Raw genomic sequence first — 21,697 nt, forward strand, 5'->3', positions numbered from 1 at the left:
GCTCAGTAGTGTTTGAAATGAGGAGAGAGGGCAGTATAGCTCAGTGTGGTGGTGGGGCTGGTATGTTACAAAATGATGAAATGAAAATGGTGAAAGATGAAAGAGCAATGACTTAGAAGTTCATGAAGAGGTACTGGACAGCATGGAATAAATAGCCACCCTTGACAATACTGCAGAAAGGGTGGGACTCTGGGAGGAGTTGAGTTAAGGAAGGAACAGAAGGGGTGTTGGGGGAGCTGTTCTAGCAAGCCAGATGTGAGGAATGGGAGGGAGAGGGCCAGGGGCAGGCTGTTACCTCTCTGTGGTTATGTTCACTCTCCTAAGAATTCTTTCTGAAGAAGAATGAGAAGATGGAATTCCCCTTTGGGTCCCTGGAAACTACCAACTTCCGTCGATTCACTCCCGAGTCCCTGTTGGAGATTGAAAAGCGAATTGCTGCCAAGCAGGGAACAAAGAACAAGCAGAGCAAAGTCAAGCAGAAGTTCAGGCAGCTAAAGAGCAAAGAAGAGAAACCTCGGCCCCAACTGGACTTGAAAGCCTGCAACCAGCTGCCCAAGTTCTATGGTGAGCTCCCAGCAGAACTGGTTGGGGAGCCCCTGGAGGACCTGGACCCCTTCTACAGCACATACCGGGTAAGGCCTCCTGGCTGGAACATTGCTCTCAGCTCTGGGAGAGGAAGTCTTTTGTCCCACCCAGCCCAGAGAGTCCTACGGCACCCTGGGTGATATTGCCATGAGCTAGACTCAGTTAATGAACAATAGACTTAACTCACATCTTTGACACTCATCTGTATGGTATTAATAGTAGAGGTTAATTAAATCCAAATCCTAAAAGCATGATTGCTTTTGTCTTGGAGTGCTTTGGGTGAAGTGGCTATTCCCTTGAATGAGCTCCAGCCTACGACCTTCATGTATGTGCTCTGTTTGCAAGTGGGGAGCATGGAACTTGAAGCTAGGGGTAGGTGGGATAGGTGGGACAGAAATCAGGATGATTTAAGCCAGTGGTCCTCAGAGGGGTCCTCAAAACCCTTTCAGTGGGTTCAAGAGGTCAAAATTATACCATAATATTCTTAGATGTCATTTATCTTTCTCACATTCTCTTGCAAATATACAATAGTGAAAGTCAAGGTTATTGGTAAGGATAACATCAGTATAGCAGGCTACTAAATTGTATGCTTGTACATTCCTATGTGTTTCATTTTCTTGATTTTGATCTTTAATAATATAGACACACAGATATGCATCTAGACACACACATATATGCACATACTTCTGTCCATCAGGCACTCTCAGTGGGCTCATCTTAATGCACAGTCAGACACGGGCTGCGGGTTGTGCTGGGAAGGTGGGGATATGGCTTTTGGTCCCCAGTCTTCTCTCTCTGCCCTTCCATTTGGCCGTCACAGCTCATGAGCTGATGATGCCGCTCATGCTCAAAAATATGTCTGTGTGAGATACACGCTTCTCACTGGAGGTCCTTCTGTTTTGCTTTGTTTTGTTTTAGACATTCATGGTGCTGAACAAAGGGAGGACCATTTCCCGGTTCAGTGCTACTCGGGCCCTGTGGTTGTTAAGTCCTTTCAACCCGATCAGAAGAACAGCCATCAAAGTATCAGTCCATTCATATCCTTTGTACAGTTGTCTCTTCCATATGTCAGAATCAGGCCTTTGTCCACTGTGTCCAGTACCTTCTTTAGAGGTTAGCAAAAGCCTTCCTTCAATTGAAGCCTGAAACATTAAGGCCATTAAATGGGGGGAAAAGTGGTTGTGACTTTACTATTCCAAGACAGAGGAGGCCTCACAAGTGGATTTGGGTTTACCCAGACTAGTCTGGATATACCCATGGGTGCACAATTTGAAAAATGTCCTCTTTATAAGGGGAGTTTGCTGATGCACCTGTGTACATTCTCACCATGGAATGTGGACTGTATAATATAAAAACTGGTAAGAGGCCCCTAAGGTTCTTTGGCCAGATGAGCTAGACAAGGTTTGATACTCTGTGCCCTAGCCATGTGGAAGAGGGGCTATTTATTGAGCAACAGGACAGCACCTCCCAGAAGACAGTGAGAGCAGCTACAGTGGGAGGAATGTAGATCATCACAATGGGACCGTATTCATCACAAGGCACTGCCAACACCACCAGGTATCCCCAAACTGCAAGCAGGTTAAAAATGTCAGTAACCTGAATTCATGCAATTGCATTAAAGGCACCTTGGTCAAATGCCTATATGTATTAACTACTTCAGGTAGTTTCAGAAGCTACCTTTAGTTTTTCGTTTGTTTTTTTTTTTTTTTCCAAAGCAAGACAAACTAATACAATAAAGATACTTTGGCTTGGTTTCCAAAGATCTTACTTGGTGACTATCCCAATGACAAATTCAGCCCTGGCTTTCAGAGGTTGATTTGAAAGCAAAGCTTTGCCTCAGCTGCCTGACAGATGGTATCCAACCCCTTCTTAGGAGACTCTAGTAAAAGGAGCTCCCTCCCCAAAGCTGGGATGTTATTGGATTGCTGGACAGCTCCCAGTGAGCTGGTAGCCCTGACACAGACTTCTCAGCATGAAAATGTCCTGCTTAATGAAGTTACATTACATTCCCCCCTTACATATTAATTCTTTATGGCCAATTCCCACTGGGGAATTATATTTTCTTAAATCAGTCTTGGCTTTTCTGATTCTACAGAAAGATATTTAATGAAATAGCAGACTCCCATTTGCTAAATACCAAATGCTAAATAAGCATCAACACTGATGAAGGTAGAGGAACCCTTGAAGAAAGGATTAGCATGTGCATTTTATAGATGATGAGACTGACACTGAGAAACATTAAATAAATTGTCCAATAGCACACAGTTTGATAAGTGGTGGAGCCTGCACTTTCTGCAGAGCAGTATCAACAATAAGGAAGCAGGCAGCTAAAAGGAAATGAATTAGGGTAATTTATTCTCTCAGTAGGTTATCTAATATATACAATTACATAAAAATTTTAAATAAAGAAAATAAGAAAATATACAAACTTCTTTCCATGCATCCTCATTGGATTATATCTAGATTAGTAAGAAACAGCTAATTAGATATAAAATTCCCTTTTAAAAAAGTGACCAGTGAATAATATCCTTTTCATCTTGAGAGTTGATGGGTAAATAATTGCTTGGTGGAGTCACAATTAGGAAAGCTTTTGAAGCTCTCCTCACAAAAGTCTGCATTTATGTATTTAAATCTCATGAACTAGGTAGATTTAACCCCTCAAAGATACTCTTCATGGGATGAAATTGTCAGTGTTGTTATTAATATTTCACCAAAATTATAATTCTAACTAAATGTTCTATGGATGTTTCCACATGTGATCTCGTACCTAATATGTCATATTATTTTAAAGGTTTGTGCAATTGGAGATATGATTTTAATTTAATCCTTGGGTTAACATTTCCCCCCATGTGAACACGTTTCTTAATTTAATTGCAAATCAACAGGAAAATGTGGCTTAATTAGTAGAATTTCCCTTTTTAAAATAGATGTGTTTCTAAGTAACTGTACAATGGGGCACATTAAAGGCATTTTACAGAAAACTAAAATAGATTTAAATACTTGGGCTCCAACTGAAAATATGAAAGATGAGCAGTTCACTGTCTCTCTGCAGGTCAAGCTTATTGTCAGGCTTTGTTTTTCTTCAGAAAGTGATTGTTAGGGAACCGGTTAGTCCTGAGAAAAATGTCCAGTGGGAGAAATTTATCTTTAGACTATCCACACCAACAGCTCTTCCCATCAATTCCCCCTTCTCCACTGGCCTTCCTCCTCAGTGTCTCCTTCCCCTTCTGGAAATCCCCTTCCCCAACCTCTCCTCTCAGCCTTTCCTCTATGGCTTTTCTTTGTCCTTCGCTACAGCCTAATTCTATTTGGGATTTTTCCCTGAGGGAGGGTTCCCTTTCTTGTGTCCTCCGTTCCTATCACTCTTAGCCAGAGTCTATTTCCTCCCTGTGACTGCTTTCAACCAAGTTAGGAAAACACTATAACTAACTCCCATGAAAGCTGTAGTCCTTCCCTGAACCTTGCCTTTGTGAATAAAAGAGACATTTGCTGAACGAAACTCCCAGCCAAATTGCATAGTGAAGTGAAGACTTCAGAGCAGAAAGAGAGGTAAGTTCATGTCTCAGCACCATGGCTGACTAGCTCGATGAACTTGGAAAAGTGATTTAAACTCTGTCAGCCTGTTTTCTCTACTCCAGATGTAATATCCACCTGTAGATCGGTTGCATTAGAAATAATGTAGATGAAGTAGTCAGCCCAGGGTAGGCACGTAGTAAATGTTAGTGGTTGTTATATGACTAAGAATTATGAATTTAATCGTTCAATCATTCAATCAACCATCCAGGTGATCCTAGATGACACGATGATGCTCAGCTTTTCCTTAACACAGGCCTCTCAGATGGTTCAGTGTATTTATTACAGTCACTATTTTGATCAATTGTGTGTACATGACACAGAGTGAGAGTGCAGGGAGAATCGAGTGAGTAGCTCTGTTGTTATTCTTGTGTCTTCACTTTTTCTATTTTCTTCCTTCACTTGGTAGACTAATTTATTTTCTCAGGTCTCCATTTGGATAATTCTGAATCCTATTATCTATCTGACTTTGTGCTATTTAGTTATCTTCTCTGTGGATTTATTTCATAAAAGCACATATGACTTTCAACTTTGAAGAGCTATAGATCGGTGGTTCCCAACCTTGCCTGAGCATTGGAATCCCCTAGGGAGACTTTTTTTAAAAAATGCTGATGCCTGGGTCTCAGCCCCAGAGGGTGTGATTTCATTGGTCTGTGGTGGCCTGGACAGATGGGCTTCCCTCTCCTTCATAAACACACATTCACCTGCTGGTCACACACATGAATGAAGTTTCAGGAAGGCCTGCTCTGAAAGAGCAGCAGGAGCAAAATTGGGAAAGAATTAAGAACAAGTAGTTCTGGGACATATTCCAAAAATTAGCCATGAATAAAACTGTTTAATCATGGCTCATATACTTCAAAGTGATCTTAATATTCCTGAGATGATTTTCCCTGTTTTATAGTTTCAGAATTTAGGGCCTTTTCCAAAAACATCCTGCACTAGTTCATCTGGGAGAGGTGCCTCGGCCCCAGCTCAAGCCTGTTATGCCTTTACTAAAATATCAGGAGCTGTGTAGAATGTTCTCTTTTTCTAACTTCATGTATGTATTTATTATTATTTTTTGCTGTCTATGACAATAATAAATGCCACAGAAGGAAATGTTCTTTCTGTCAATGAAGAAGGAAATCATGTTATCATTTTAATTGATGCAGAAAAATCAAAGAGTTTAATATCTATTTATGATTTTAAACACTTAGAAAAGTGGGAATAAAAGGCAATTGCTTTACTCTAATAATGGATACCCACTTTAAAGAAAGTAGCCAGTATCATGCTTAATTGTGAAATATGAAAAGCTTTCTCTTTGAGCTCAGAAGAAAAAAGGCTGTTTCATGAGTTCTATCAATTCGTAAAGGAGATTCTAACCAGTGTGGTAAGGCAAGGGAAAGAAAGAAAAGGTGCCAGAATAAGAGAAGAAGCACCAAAGATGCCATGATTTATAGATATCATGGTTGTATATATTATAACCAATGTAATTAAATGATTAGAATTAATAAGAGTATAATACATGGTAACTAGACACAAATTAACATACATAAATTAACTGTATATCTATAAACTAGCAATGAACATAATAGGAAAAATTTTAATCTACCATTTGCACTGTATCTTAAAATATCCAGTATCTATAAATAAGATTATCATAGTTGAATAAGTTCTCTAAGAAGAATTTTTTTAATATTGAATAGTATTAAAGGAAACCCAACAAGTGATGATCTTTGGGGAGGAAAGCATATTCCTCCCCAAAATGAGTAATAAATTGAATGTGATTCCAATCAAAACCCCCAACAGGTTTTTTAAAAACTGCTGCTTGACAAAATGACTTTAAAACTTATATGAAAATGGAAAAAGCAAATTACAGCCAAGACATTTTTAAAGAAAAAATATGAGGTGAGAAAAAAGAACTTGCTCTATAGGACATCAGATTTGCTATAAAACTCCAATAATGGAAACTAGGTGCCACTGATGTATGATTAGTCCAATCGATGGTAGGGTGGGATATGGGGGAATAGTCAGCTCATAGCCTGACTGATACACATACAGACATTAGGTAGCACTGTGGAATAGTGGGGCGAGGACTGTCTTCAATAACGATGTTGCAGAATAAAGAACCCCAAAAGAAAAATTAGATTGTACATACAAGAATCACTTCTAAGTGGATTAAGATCTAAGTTTCTTTGTGAAAAAAAAAAAAGACATCGTTTTTAGAAGGAAAAAGGTTTACCTATAAGAATGATGTCTTTAATTTGATGAGGTTTTGGGTTTAGTGAGCGGGCTCCTTGGGTCGCCTCTGACAAGTTCCAGCAGAATTCCCCTTTCAGGGGCACATGGCAGGTTTACCTGGGAGACGTTTGCACAGACACAGGCAAGCAAAGGTCACATTTTAAAAGGACAGGATTATTAGGAAAAGAGGAATTGCAAAGTGTCCGGAGCAGGACAGCTGCCTTTTTCCAGCACAGAAATTGTTCTGACATAGTGTTCTTTTGGGGATGGGTCTTTTGTAGAATTGTTATCTATTGTTAAATTAATTATTTCTAGAGCATGACTAGGTCGATGTGTAAGGACCAGTGATTCTCTATAATGGCCCTCAAACTCTGGATCCCCACCTTTGGTCTGTGCCTCCAGATACTTTCTATAGCATGTGATACTTGGTACCAGCTATATACATAGCAGTTGGGCCTAAGGAGTTTTCATTTCTATAGCTGGTTTAATAGCCATATTAATCATTTCTACCTCCACCTCCAGTTTCTGGTCTTGTGACACCTCCATCCTAAATTTTCTACTCTTAGTCTCCATCAAGATGACTGAGATCATATAACATGTAAAATTTTCATCCTTCTTTTGAACTTTCACTGCAAATCATTTTCCCTCAAAATAAAGAGTTATTCGGGGGTTCTTGTTAAAAATGAAGATAGCATGCATATGTTTTATCCATACCCTCTCAAAATGCCAATAAAATGACAGCATGGGAATAAGAAGAGTATAAACACACAAGAACAAAGAGAAGAAGAAAGGCGAGCTCAGAGGACAAAAGATGTCAAAACAATTTCAGAGGACCTTAGGTGGGTGGAGGACCGTGAATGACTCAGCAGATCCTGGCTTGTTAAACCACTGTGTGTGCAGAGAGGAATTTTAAAAGTGGATCAGAGACTTACCCCTTAAAATCCCAGAGGCCGTGAAAATGTTGTCATAATACAAGTAGCAAAAATTGGGAGCAGAAAGAGAAAAGAATGTGGGAGCAGAGTATGCTCACTTATTGCTGCTTCTGCGATCGCAAAAGGTTGAGTGTTCTTTAAAGTTGATAAATCAAGGAATGGAAAACAATTATACTTAACAGTACAAAGGTAAGCACGATTATTAAGTACAATCAGATGATGGATAAAAGAGAGGGGAATGAAAGGAGAATTGTCAAATGGAAATGAGATATTGTTTAAAGAAACTGCACTAAGGGCAATGTATTGCATAATCTTCATTGTAACTATACATTTATACTTAAAAAAGGCAACTACGAGAAATAAAATACAAGCTCTTCTGAATTCAGAATTGTACACAAAATATAAAGCAAATAAGACATACCAGTAATGAAATATTTTTAAAATGATTCAATTCAGAACATAAAGTAATATAAGCAAAGTAAGACCAAAGAAATATGTCAATAAAAAAGGGTTAGACTCACTTATTTTTTAAAATGTTTATTATATAAAAATGCAATATCCAAAACTATGTTGAATAAAAAAAATACAGTGTAATGTTCAAAGTGATACCGAAAGGCAAAAATTAAAGAGTAGTTTTAAGCAAAGGTAAAGAGGAGAATAGGAACCACACTCTTATCAGAGAAGTTAGTATTTAAGCCAAAAATCATTAGATGGGAGAAAATGACTCTTCATCATGCTAGACAATCCATTAACAATAATGTATATCTTTGCAACAAATAATATTCACAGATCAAAAATTGGGAGTATAAAGATAGACAAAAACATTGTAGGATTAGGAAAATATATCATCTTTTAACCTATGATAGATCAAATACATCAAAGTGTATACAGAGAGATAGATGACCTCAATAACATAATTAATAAGCTATATCTAATATGTATATGTCAAACTATAGTCCCTGAAAAATCGAGGATAGCAGTAAACAAAACTGTCTTTTCAAATGACCATAAAATTGACTAAATATTAAACCACAACAAAGCCTCCATAAGCCCAAAAAAGTCAAAATAAGGGAGAAAACATTCTCTGATCACATTGCAATGAAATAAGAAAATATAGCAACAAATAATAACAAAATCAGAAAGAGAAGAGAGACTTTTCCATTTGGTAATTTCAAAAACCCCTTTTCAAAAATTCAAGCTAAAAGATTTTCTAGGAATGAAAAATAAAAAAAAACAAAAAACAACATTTTAATCAGAACCTAGAGGGTGCAGTTGAAGACGTGCTCGGGGGATAATTCATAGCATCAAAGTATAAAACATTTTTGTCAGCAGAAAATGAAAAGAATTCTTTAAGGGCCTAACAAGAAGCTAAAGAAAGAACAGTAAAACAAATGAAATAAGAACAGAAAGAAGAAATTAATCATTTAAAAGGAAAAATATAAGTATAGAAAAACAGTAGAATTAATAAACCCAAAAGCTGTTATAAAAGCTATGGACAAGACCTTTATGTTGAAAAATGATTAAATGTTATTGAGAGAAATTTTAAAGTCTCTTAAATTTAAGGATATCTAGTGTTAATGGATTAGAAGATTTACTATTGTTAAAATGTTAGTGCTAGCCAAATAAATCTAGAGATTTGATAAATATTCCAAGAACATGTCTTGTAAAAATGATTCAATAGATTATATTCACATGGATGAAACAAAATTTATTAAACTATTATTCTATTGACAAACACTTATGTTGCTCCTAATCAACATCATCCCCATATTTTGTCATCATAGTTCTTCTGTGACTATCATACATGCATATCTTTATAAACATACTGTGGAGAAATGTGTAGCTGAATTGCTAGAAGTGAAATTGCTGGATAAAAAGGATGTGCACAATTTTAATTTTTGAGACATTACCAAATTGTTTCCCAAAGCTTTACCCATTTAATTCCTACTAATTATTAAATCCATTCTTTATCAGATTTTGTGATAATTGTGGATACTGTTTCCTTTCTAAACACACTTTGAAAAAATATTAAAGAGAAAAATTTATCTGTCTGGGCCTCATCCTAGAAATGTTTTTATGTGACAGGCATCCGGTGATGCTCAGCATCCTCAGCTTCATGGGAATTACTAGACTCCAATTTTTATTTTTGAAAGGCAAACTGATAACAGTCACTGGTTGTTTACTATGTTGCTGGGAGCCCAGAAGAAGAGCAAATGTCCTTGGATAAACTGGGGCCACATAGATCATGCTGTGTATTTTTGAGTAAAAATTAAATTATTGCAAGTGAGGGAGGAAGTGGGGAGCAATATGCCAGAGTGGGCCCCAGCAGAAGAGGGAAAGTTCAGCCATGCAAAAAATATTAAGTGACCAGAATAGAACTTCCCTATTACCTGCATCCTCAGAGCATTATTGAAAGGGTGCTTTGATGGCCCTTGGACATACATCACTAAGTATGCTGAGATTCTGGGGATGCATTTGACCAGATACAGCAGTTTGGTTGCAGGAAAAGGCACATAGGAAAGATAACTGTTTTTTTTTTTTTTTAGCTGGAAAAGAACAGCTGAAATACTGTTGTACCTATGGCAAATAGAGGAATGAATGTCTGGCACTGCATGTGGAAAATGTTATTCTGTCGCTATTCAATTTTTTTTATTATGCCATATTATATGCATATTTTAATTGATGTTTTAAAAAAGCAATATTGTGTTTTTGAGATTTGTCTAAATGGATACATGTAGATCTAGTTCATTCATTTTTTATTGCTATGTAGTATTCCATAAAGATATTCTCCTGTATTTCCTTCTAATAGTCATAATTTTTCTTTCTACATTTAGATACTTCATTTTCTGAGATGTTGCTTGTGTGTGTGTGTAAAGTGTGTGTGTTTATGCATATGCCTGATATGAGATAGGCTTCTAATATATTTCCATGTGGATTATCCCAGCAAAATTTTAAATAGATCATTTTCCACGTGATTCCTTCTAGTACCTCTTTCCTGCACCAGATTCCCAAACATACTGAAGTCTTTTTGCCCAATAATCTACCTACCTGTCCCTCTCTGAGTCAACTCCACACTGGTCTTAATGCTTTCTAAGATCTGACCTGGTTGATCATAATGTCTCTCCTTTTTTGTCTTCTTGAAAGTTATCTTAGTTCTTCCTGTTTCTTTACACTTCACAAGACGACTCACATTTATAATATGGAGACTTCCTACACATCAACATGGTGGGATTTATATAGGCCTTCTTTCATACTCTTCCATAACATGTTATAATGTCTTCTGTAAAGTTCTTACAAATTTTATCCCTCCACATTTTCATTTGGTTTGCCCTTTTAAATGTTTATTTTTATTGCTAAGATATATCAATGATATTAATTTGGTATCTGGCAAACTTCCTAAACAAGTGAATGAACCTTTAAAACATTATCTTGGTAAGTTAAGTCAGACATAAAAGGATGAATACTGTGGGATTCCACTTCTATGAGGTACCCACAATAGGCAAATTCATGGAGACAGAGGGTAGACTAAGGCTTGCCAGGGTTAGGAGAGGGAGAAATGGAGATTGGTTTTTTTAATGAGTGCAGAACTTCTGTTTGGGATGATGAAAAAGTTCTGGAGATGGACAGTGGTTGTGGTGACATAATATTGTGCATTACTTTGTGCCTCTAAATCATATAATTAACAATGATTCAAGTGGCAAATTTTGTTACATAAATTTTACCACAATTGAAAAAAAAAATTGAATTGATACTGAAGCAGTTCCTGTCCCATAGTCAGCAGGGAAAGGCCTCACTATACAAATTAAAGCTTCCAATGCAGTACAGACCTTTTCCCGGGTAAACAGCAGAGAAGACATAGCTTGCCCTCGGCTGGAATGACCACTGAGAGACAGAGGGGAAGTTATGAATACAAACTGATCGTGGCCACTTAGTGCATGTCTTCTTAGCCTACAGGGCTGAAACAAAAAGTGAGTACAAGGTTATTCTTGTACTTCTGTACCTCTGTGGAGATTGCATTCCCACACTGATTATTGACTGGCAAACAAACCAACAAACAAAAAGAAAGGCTTCAGTGTTTTACAAAGAGAAAGGAATTTTTTTAAGCACCTGTTCTTTGAATACAAGCACACAGACTTTGCAGAGGTGTGTCTCAGCAATACAGTCAGGATTTTGAATAGTGTGGCTCTTTGACTTGAGTGCCTAAATAGTAGGATTTTTGAATGACTAGACTCCAGAATTTCTTAAAGCTGAATGGCAGTGCAAGAGGTTCAGAGTTGGAGAGTTTGACTTTTCGCAACCCCTAATGATTTTCTTTATGCATCAGGAAAAACATTTAGGATTTGCCTTTGCCGTTTTAAAAAATCACCTCCAAATGCTGCAACTGAACATGTGGAAATGCCTTCTGAGCCAAATGACACCAGAGTGGCTCTGATACCATCAGCAACTGCCTCCCAAGTCGAGACCCTCCACCTTGAGCTTTCAGCGTGCTCCCACGGGTGCTCTGCTGAAAGTACCCTTTTCAAAGAATTCTCTTCATAATTTCTGGTCTGTTTTTGATCTGAAAAGTCAGAAGGATCCATCAAAGCTTGCCAACAACCTGTAATTCTGAGTTAAGATTTTCTAATTTAGAAAACATAAAGAGTGGGGGGAAACCAAGATAGGGAAGCTGACAGCTCAAGCAGCTATCCAGCCAGATATAGATTTCTTCATGAGTGATTTCAAGCACTTTTTCTTCTCTCACAGATATGAAAAAATATCACTGTTATTCACTTTTTAATTTGATTTTTACTTTCACTTAAGATATACAGGTTCATGGTTTAAAAGGTCACACTGTTCTATAGCGATTCTAACAAAAACAGCAATTTCCTATTTCTCATCTCCTCACCCCTAATCCCGTATTTCCAGAGGCAATCACTTTTAGCTGTTTTACCTCTTTCTTCTGATATCTCCCTATCTCTAATAATATACTCATAGTACTATTTTTTCCCCACTTTTGATATTCTATTAGCTTCCTGATATGGAGAAGAAGAAGAAGTGAGTCCACTTATACACACTCATTTCCTATGACCTGCATCTTCTCATTATAGTTATGTCATGATTTTTGGCTTAAAAAGCAGACAATATGTACACAGTCTAACTGCACATGTGATTATATAATAATAGTGTTGCTACTAAGCACATAGTAATTACAGCGGTGTTGTGCCATATATTTTGATTACATTTCCTTTTTGCACAACTTATTTGTTTTTTCCATAGTTAATGATTTTATTTCTTCATTTGCTCAATTTTCTATGTCAATAATTTGTTCCCAAAATCTTCCCCAGAGAATTGATTATTGCTTAAATTATTAAAATACATCAGCTTATCTGTTGGCTACAGTTTTTCTTGGGGAAAGCACTTCAAGAGTCTTCCTCTACTGCCTCAATCTGGTTTAGATGTTCTCTAGGCCGGAAGCATAGTTCTTTTGTGGAGCTTTTTCCTTCTTTAACTTCCTTTGGCTCCCATTTGTCTGTTCCCTGCATCCCATGCCTTCTTTTTTATTGGTTTCTTCTTTTTTTTTTTTTTTAAAGATTTATTTCTTTATACAAGAACCGATGTACAGGCCAGATGCGTGGGAAGGTGAGAGGATTCACCAGAGACAGAGCGGGGAACAGAACAGGCAGACTGACTGAATACACTGCTGAAGGGAGCAGTGGGCGCGACAGGAGAGGTCTTCTGCGCCATGTGGGATTCTCGCTGGCCAGCCGGCGGGAATCGAACCCGCACCGCAGAGGCTGCGGATAGCTTCACAGTGTGGCGCTCAGCCACCTGTGCCACCAGGGAGGCCCTTTATTGGTTTCTTCTTTATTTTGGTGGAGCACGTCCTGTAATTACTTTCTTAGAAGAGTAGATGGAAAGTAAATTTTCTGAGACTTAACATAACTGTACTTGTCTTTATTCTACCCTCCTCTTAACAGTTTAACTAGAAAAGAAATTCTAGATTGGAAATTGTTTTTCTCCAAATTTGAAAGCTATGTTTCATTGTCTTCAAACCTCTAACAATGCAATGGAGAAATCTGATATTTTGATTCTTAATCCTTTATAGGTGGCCTGTTGTGCACTCCCTAAAAATTTTTTAAAAACCTTAAACTCCTCTCTTTGTGAATAATGGTCTGAAGTTTTGTGATCTTATGTCTTGATATGATCCTTTTTATTAATTTTCCTGAACACTTTTGGGTATTTTCAGCTGACTACTAAGATCCTTCAGTTTGTGGGCATTTTCTTGAATTATTTCTTTGATCATTTCCTCCAGTCTATTTCTATGTTTCTTTCTAGATCTCTAATAAGTCAGAATTATACTATTGTTCTGATTCTCTATTTTTCATACTCTTTGACACCTCTTATCCATTCCAGTCTTTTGTTTCACTTTTTGTGAGATTTCCTCAACAGTATTTCCAGCTCTCCTTTTAATGTTTTACTTTTGCTATCACATCTTTATTTTCCAACTTTCTTTTCTTTTAGTTGGTCTTATTTTAGCTTTCTGTTTTATCTTTTCAAGTCTTAATACTCTCTGAAAATATTAATGATAGTTTTTTTTCCCTCACCTTTATTCTGTTCCTGACATTATCTCTTTTTCTTTCCTTTTGCCTGTTTGGTTGATTTAGTCTTTGGCATTAGATGCACCCTCATCGTGGGCTTCTAGGAAACAGAGGGGCTTCGAGGTATAGAGTGTCAGGGGAAGTTGTCTGCTTTTCAGTATGATGTTTTTCCTTTGTACGTCTGTCTCAGGATGCAATGCACTTCCTTTTGTTCAACTCCTAAGAGAATGACTGTCCAATCTATTTGCAGAGTATACAGGAAAGTCTTACTGATTGGGTGGTGCAAGTGGGATCTAGAAAATCCAACTGCTTCTTATAAATACTCTCAACCTATCCTTCCAGCCACACTTGGCAACATCTCCCCAAACCTGGCTTTCGGAAGTATTTAGCATTACTAAGTCCTGGGCAGTTCTACATTAAGGGGAACTTCCCACTTTCAGCTTAACTTTAAGTTTTGTTGGGTTTGTTCTGTCAGTTACCACTCATCCATCTGCTCTCTGATTCCAAAATGCTCTTGTTGCATTCTCCATTATCTTTGTCTTAAAAAAAAATCCTTTTATTATCATTTAAGGAGTCCAGAAAAGATGGCAGTAAATACGTATGTTCAATCTACCATTTTTAATCAAAAGTCCTGCCATTTTTAATTTTTAACTAATGTGTTCAAAATTATGTGTGATTTTGTGTGAATCTTAATTCCCTTTGTCAGTGGTTCTCAAAGGGTACTTATACAAACCAACAACTTTAGTATCAGCTGGGCATTTGCTAGAAATGTGAACACTTGGGCTGTACCAGGTATATGAATCAGTAACCCTGGGGGCAAAGTCCACAAATCTGTTTAAATAAGACCTCCAGCTGGTTCAGAAGCCTGTGAGAGTTCAGGAACTACTGTTGTGGGTGAGTGAGGTATTGTAAACACGGGCGCAATACTACCCTACTTTTAACTTCAGCTCCAAATCCCTCTCTTCAAGTCAAAACCTACAACATACCCAGCAGAATAAAAGGGCTGCATCGAGTGACTCCTGTAACAGAATCCGTCTTCCTGAGAAAATGTTTGCGGATTTAGATGCTCTTTTCTTCCATGACAGATAGTTGATTCCTGCCTTACATGGCTCTTAAACTGGCATCACTGAGGTCAGATCCACCCACCAGCACAGCAGGCTGGTACTAGAAGACAAGACAGAAGTAGAGGAGTTTGGAGAGGAGGGATGTAGCAGAACTTCACCCCCTTCCACATCTTCAGCCGTAACAGGTTGGGAGAAAGGCCTCCAACTCCCCTTCAGGGCAGGGAAGATCCTTGCCCACACGGAACAGGAAGATCCTTGTTCTGAACCGTGTTGTAGTTCTTCGGCTGACATTACCCTCTGCCTGCCTTCAGAGGAGCAGACACACCAGCCATCTCAGACACATGCATCCCTCCCCACCCACACTCCTGTATCACTCCTGTGAGTTCCTCTGTCTACCTCTGGCCTCCTTACTGTCTCCCCTTCTCCACTGTGCTGAGGTTGTCTGCACTTTTTCCTTTGGAACAACCACAGCAGTCCTCCTCTGTGCTCTCTCCATGGCATCATCAATACTCCTTTCCATCTTCCTCCCCCAGGTATGTCTTCACTGGCATTTACACCTTTGAAGCCCTGATAAAGATACTGGCAAGAGGATTTTGCCTGAATGAGTTCACTTACCTGCGAGATCCTTGGAATTGGCTGGATTTCAGTGTCATTACACTGGCGTAAGTATTTCTCCCCCTGTTGTGTCTGTGTGTCCCCCTCGGGCTTGTGAGGATTGTGGATACGTCCAGGTTCACAGTCTGAAGTATTTCCTTAACTCAATGTAGCTTCCTCTTTTGGAACTGCACGATGTGGGGTCTTCTTGCCATGGAGTGTTGCATTGGGAGTCACTTTCTAGGGTCAGCCCTACATCCTCAGGGAGAAATTGGAGACCCCAAGTCTGAGCTGATAACTGGTTTTCAAAGTGGATCAGACAAAGCTCAGCCTTGAACCTACCCAACGTGAAGGTCTTCCCTTGAGGAACCAATGTCTGAGGAGAATGGTTAGTCAAGCCTACATGCTTGAATATCTCTCCATCATGTGGCACACCAGGCCACCTTGATCATAATGCAAAGGGGCCATTCTGAAAGATACAATAATAATTACAGTAGCATTTGTGTCAGTTTATATGTAAAAGTGCTACTAAATTCAGTGTCTGTTCTGGGTCCTTCGTAGGCCCATGTTACTGAAAATTGTCCTTATTTGTGCTGCATGCATTGTCTGGGCCCTCTCCTTGCAGAGATGCTGATTAACTTCTTATTCTACAGATACGTTGGTGAAGCAAAAGCTCTCCGAGGGATCTCAGGCCTGCGGACGTTCAGAGTTCTCAGAGCTTTAAAAACAGTTTCTGTGATCCCTGGTGAGCTGCTTTAACCAGCACATTTATTCACAGAACACATGTGGGTTTCCATGACCTAATATCCTCCTTTGGATTTTTACATATAGAGCCCTATGAGGTTCCTGGGTAAGGATTCTTTTCTCCACTTATGAGACAGAAACTAGGGACCAGAATGTAGAATATACAAGCTCAAAGCCTCATCACTAGTAAGAGGCAAAATATAACCTGGAAACCTAATATCTTACTTCCTGTGCCAGTGCTCTGCCCACAGTACCTCATGGTCATGCTGCTGATAAATACCAAGAAGATTATGTCCTCATTTTATGTTCTTGGTGTAGGGTTCAGGCAAGACTCCAGTTGGATTCTCATTTGTACCTTAAACTAAAGATATAAACTTGGAGATAGGGAAGAAGGAAGAAGATAGCCCCAGACTCTGGTGAGTGTCTTTCCCATTTCCAGAGATCTGGAAATTTGAGGCTCAGTCCTGTCTTTGGACTCCCAAAGTAGCAAAGAACCAGGCAATTCTTTGTTACAAAGGATTTAGGAACAAAACCAGCCCACCAGAGCTCATCTTACTGACCTCCAAGGTCTCTGTCATCGCCAGGAGACTGGTGAACTCCTCACTCCCCACTGGGTTGTTGGAGGAGCTGGTGAGGTCACCAGATAGCCCACTGAGACTAGACTCCACACTTTCCCCTTGTGATTTGACAGAGTATCTCCTCTCCCTCACTCCTGAGAGCCTGTTCCCTCATCAGGAAAATAGAGACACTCATGCAAGAGGGGAGCCCATTTATACCACTCTATGACTGGTTTTGTAGGGGAAAATTGGAAAGTCTTTGCCAACTGTCACTGGACAAACTTCTCCATGAGGATAGCCAATGCCATATGTAGTTGGTTCTACCACATGGTATCTCTCTCAACCACTCTTAGCCAGGAAGACCCTGGGTCTGCCCTGGTCTGTTCACATACCCTCTCCTGTCTCATTTCTCTCTTCTGTCCACCTCACATATTTGTGGCTTCACAAATATGGCATGCCTTTGCTCACCTCCCAGCCTTCAGCCATGCTGCTGCTTCTATCAGGAGAATCCTTCCTTCTCTCTACTCAGCTCACACTCTGTCCTCAGGGCTTGACCAGTGTTTGACACCTCAGAGAGACTCCTTGCTCTTCCCCAACTTCCCCACCATCCACACTACTCCATCCCCACCTCCAGACTCTGTGTGTCCGTCTATTCTATAGTGCTGTGGAGTTTCTCCTCAATTGTCAGACACTTCCCCACACACTCTTCATGCCTTAACCATCACTCAGTTCCTCATGCAGAGACTCACACACGTTGTGCACAGTGGTTCTCTGTTGGTTAAAAGGACAGGACAAATGTATACTCCAGACTGCTTCCCTGGCCAGGGTTCTTTCTGCTACCTGTGAAGCTGTGCTTCCAAAGAAGGTGATAACTTTTGGCAGAGTAACAAACCACCCCTCCTTAAACATGCAGGGACTCCATATCTGTTGCCAACTGTGATTGACTCTGAAATAGCTCTTTCTCAGATACTGTTTGTACCTCAGTGTCTCTCATGTTCTCACTGTATTGCTATGTTGCCTCCCCCTCCCCTTTACACACACACACACACACACACAGAGACTGAGGTTCCTGTGTCCCCAGTATTGAGTTACCTCCCAAAACTGAGGTGCATGCAGAAAAACAAATGCCAAGTGACTTGAGTGAGATTAGTCTCCTTATGCCTAGCAAGATATCTGGAATATAGTAGGTATCCAACCATTATTTTTCTAATAAAATTGCTATCATCAGGAATTTATTAGCCTTAAGATGATAAGAAATTCCTTGTTTGGGTCTTGATTGCCTCATATTTACAATAGGACAATCGTCTCTGCCTGCTGGCCTCCCAGGGTTATTACAAAGTTGAGATGAGGATCCGGCTTAAAACAGCCCTAAAGTTTATAGTAACTTCCCACCTGTATGTAGTAGGAGGGTATGACAGCTAAGAAGCAAGCATGGCAGGCACAGGCGTGTGCTCTGAGTGTGGTGCCTTATCCATGTGGGAGCATCGCTGCTCTCTTCCCACAGGTCTGAAGGTCATTGTGGGGGCCCTGATCCACTCGGTGAGGAAGCTAGCCGACGTGACCATCCTCACTGTCTTCTGCCTGAGTGTGTTTGCCTTGGTGGGACTGCAGCTCTTCAAGGGCAACCTCAAGAACAAATGTGTCCGGAATTGCACGGCCCTAAACGAGACAGCCAATTTCTCTAATGAAACATTCGAGTGGAATTTCTGCCATAAGGACAAAGGTGGGTCAGGAAAGGGTATGAATCCCTGCATACCTGCACAGATATACATTTTTCATATCTCTCTTCTGTTGAAACACTTCTCCTGAGTTATGTTTTACTTTTGGTTCTATTTTCTGTTGTCAATATCTCTTTTATAAGGAAATAAGCTATAAATCTAGGGCAAGTCATTCCACCTTTGCTGGGGGTGGTTTACAGCTGTAGTCACTGCTCAGCTTTGCTCTTCCCATATGGGACTTTTCCCCTTGCAAGTGTCCCAATGAGTCCAGAGGGTGCATGTAGCCGAGGAAACTTGCTTTGCTCAAGTAGAGGATAAGGAAGTATTGCTCCACCTTGCAAGACTTGAATTAAAGGGTTCATAACTATATGTGCAGCTTTCATCTCTTCCTTTATTTTGCAGAATTCTACATAAAGCCAGGCACTACTGATCCACTACTGTGCGGTAATGGATCTGATTCAGGGTGAGTGCCCAACCAATCACAGAGTCTAACAGTCCTTTCTTCTTCTTATCAGCATTTTCTGAACAGAGACAAGGTCACAGGTCCTGAGTAAGATCTAGAAATTAATAAGTCATGGCTTCCACCATCTCAGAATTTATGAAGAGACCAGCTGATCTAGGATAGCCTCAACTAGGGTGACTTGTCTCTGCTCCATGTGGTGTCTCAGCCCCCAGAGGCTAGCTTGAGCTTGTTCTCATGACAGATGCATGAATCCTAGAGAAAAAGTAGAAGCATGCAACGTGTATTGAGGCCTAGGCTTAGAACTATCCCAATGTCACTTCTGTTGCATTCTGTTGACTAAAGTAAGTCAGAGACTATTCCATTCCAGATTCTGCCCCTTGATGGGGGAACGGAAACATCATATTGCACAGGATGTAGATACAGGGAAAAGATCAATGGTGGCCATTTGTGCAAGCAAACTATCCTAAAAATGAACTAATATTTATTAACTATGTTTTGAGTCAGATGACCTACATGTAATCATTACAACTTCATCATGTGGGCCTCATTGTCCCCATAAGAGAAGAAGCAGCATACATCAGACTTGCAATTTCAAGTTCTTAAAGAGGTCACACACAACCACCAATGAGAAGAGTGTGTCATATAAGAGCCATGGCAATAAAGCTGGATGACCTATTTAAAAGCAGGAGGAACAGCTCTATCCAGCTTCCATTTGGCATGTGGAAATATGGATCCACTACTTCCAATTATTCCAAATTTTAAAAGAAGAGACAGAAAGTTTAGGTATTTCTTTGACATATCCCAACTATAAACATTGGCTACCAATTTCAGAAGCTGTCTATATATTGTGAGCCAAACAAATTAGCTTTCCAAGCATTCAGCCTGCAAGTAGCCAGTTTATGAACTCTGATGCAGATACATAAAGGTGCTACATGCTGGAGAACCATTGCTGTGCTAGAGGCCCTATGAGCTACAGAAACACAGAGAGGTAATGAGGAAGGTTAAGGGAACTTTCCTGGATGTGGTAGTCGAGGTGAGCCTTGAAGGGCAGGCACGATGTCTCCAGGCTGGGTAAACAGGAGATGGTTTGGATGGAGATCATCCCAAGTTGGCAGCATAGAATGTAAGACAAAGAGCTTTGACCACTGGAGCAGATGTGAGCAGAAAGAGTTCAAGTAACGGAACTCCCACCTCCATGGGAGGGGACATGGAAGATCTGATCTCTCATGGGCCCACACCCTGAGTGACTGAAAGTCCCATGTTGTCCAAGTGGAGCTGTATGGAACCCATATGGAATTTTGCCTTAAACAGCCCACTTGGAAAACCATCTCAGATAGACCTGAGGGTGGGGTCAAATGGGAGAATATGATCAGCATAGGCTCATTGGTCTTTTTATTCACAAATGCACTTGCCATTTAGTTCTTTGACTCAGGGGAAGAGTTGTTCTGATGTCCATATTCACTGGCCTTTATCTTAAGTTTAAACAGAGGGGCCTCCCTGCCAATGCCCATTTCCTGTCTGGATGATGGCATTTCTCAAGGTGCTGGCACCACAGCAGTCCAAGCACGTGCATAGTAAAGCTATGGCATCTGTTCATGAACCCCCCCCCCCAGTTCCAAGAGAGGTCAGATCTTCTGCTTACAGGTCCTGGTCAGGGGGAGAAGGGGTGGATAGAGTTGGGATGGTAAAGAGAGGCCAGCTCAGGGCGATGGGCAGAGTAAGCCCGAAAGGAGCATGTTGTAAGCACTAAACCTGGGTCCTGCACTGGGCTGCAGAGAAGCCAGGCCCGAGTGGACCTCCACTCGGGCCTAAAAGAAAGTCTGGGTAAAGAGCAAGTACTAGGAAATATCTGATGATTTTCAGCATTCCTTCACATATTCTAAGCTGTCCTTTTGATAATGTCTCAGGTTAAAAACAAGAATTTCAATTTTCATTTTACATATTATATTTACTATGCTGAAGGCACAGTGCAAGAAGCTTTCCACCATGTTCTCATTAAATTTTCAGAGAGTTAACTGTTGATCTATTGAGCAGTTAGCTATTGAGTTATACGAGCTATGGTGGGGTTCTACAGATGACATAGAAATAAGTCTGCCCTTGGAATTAACTAGTTCCTTGGGAGACAAAATAAAGAGACAGTTTATTAATTTAATTTGATTTTAATTTTTGAATCTTTAAGGTGTGCTTTAATAAGACAGCTGGCAATATGGAAGATGGGGGTGGGGAATAATACCCTAAAGATACTGCCTCCGCATTTCATTTCCAGCTGACTTTTTATAGTGAATTGAACAGAGAGTTCAGCAGTGAGCAGGGCTTCACGGCTGCCAGGAACTGCGATGTCCAGCTCCTGGAGCTCCTTACCGCCCTCCTGGACACCTGGCCTCACGCTCGTCCCCTGTGCTGAGGCTGGTCTTCAGACAGCACTGGCGCCCCTCATGCCTCCAGACGTGAAGAGACTGTGTTTAAATGCGGTTCAACAGTCTCTGAACCAAAACTGGGGGTAGAAATAGAATAGTTTATAATTAATTTGCAGGACTCCGAATCATTTGCATGGGTGCCAGGATTGTGTGTTTCCATTGATATCTGGAAAAAAGACAGACCAGAAGGTTGGGCTTGGAGGAAGAATCCTGGAGTAATAGAATCCCAGACTACCAACAAGGCATTACTGT

At 40.0% G+C, this 21,697-nt stretch overlaps 1 protein-coding gene across 1 annotated transcript in view; it reads left to right on the plus strand.

The window, feature by feature from the left end:
* Nucleotides 1–350: 350 nt before the first annotated feature.
* Nucleotides 351–21,697, plus strand: part of SCN10A (sodium voltage-gated channel alpha subunit 10) — a gene marked incomplete at both ends in the record, with an annotated part of 68,534 nt that continues 47,187 nt past the window's right edge. The window contains 7 exons of the mRNA XM_084247801.1: nt 351–632; nt 1,504–1,631; nt 4,424–4,504; nt 15,486–15,614; nt 16,200–16,291; nt 18,352–18,570; nt 18,968–19,028. Coding sequence (XP_084103927.1) covers nt 351–632; nt 1,504–1,631; nt 4,424–4,504; nt 15,486–15,614; nt 16,200–16,291; nt 18,352–18,570; nt 18,968–19,028 — 992 coding nt within the window. The remainder of the gene's footprint in view (nt 633–1,503; nt 1,632–4,423; nt 4,505–15,485; nt 15,615–16,199; nt 16,292–18,351; nt 18,571–18,967; nt 19,029–21,697) is intronic.

This window comes from Talpa europaea, assembly GCF_964194135.1.
Source record: "Talpa europaea genome assembly, chromosome: 11".
Lineage (NCBI taxonomy): Eukaryota > Metazoa > Chordata > Mammalia > Eulipotyphla > Talpidae > Talpa > Talpa europaea.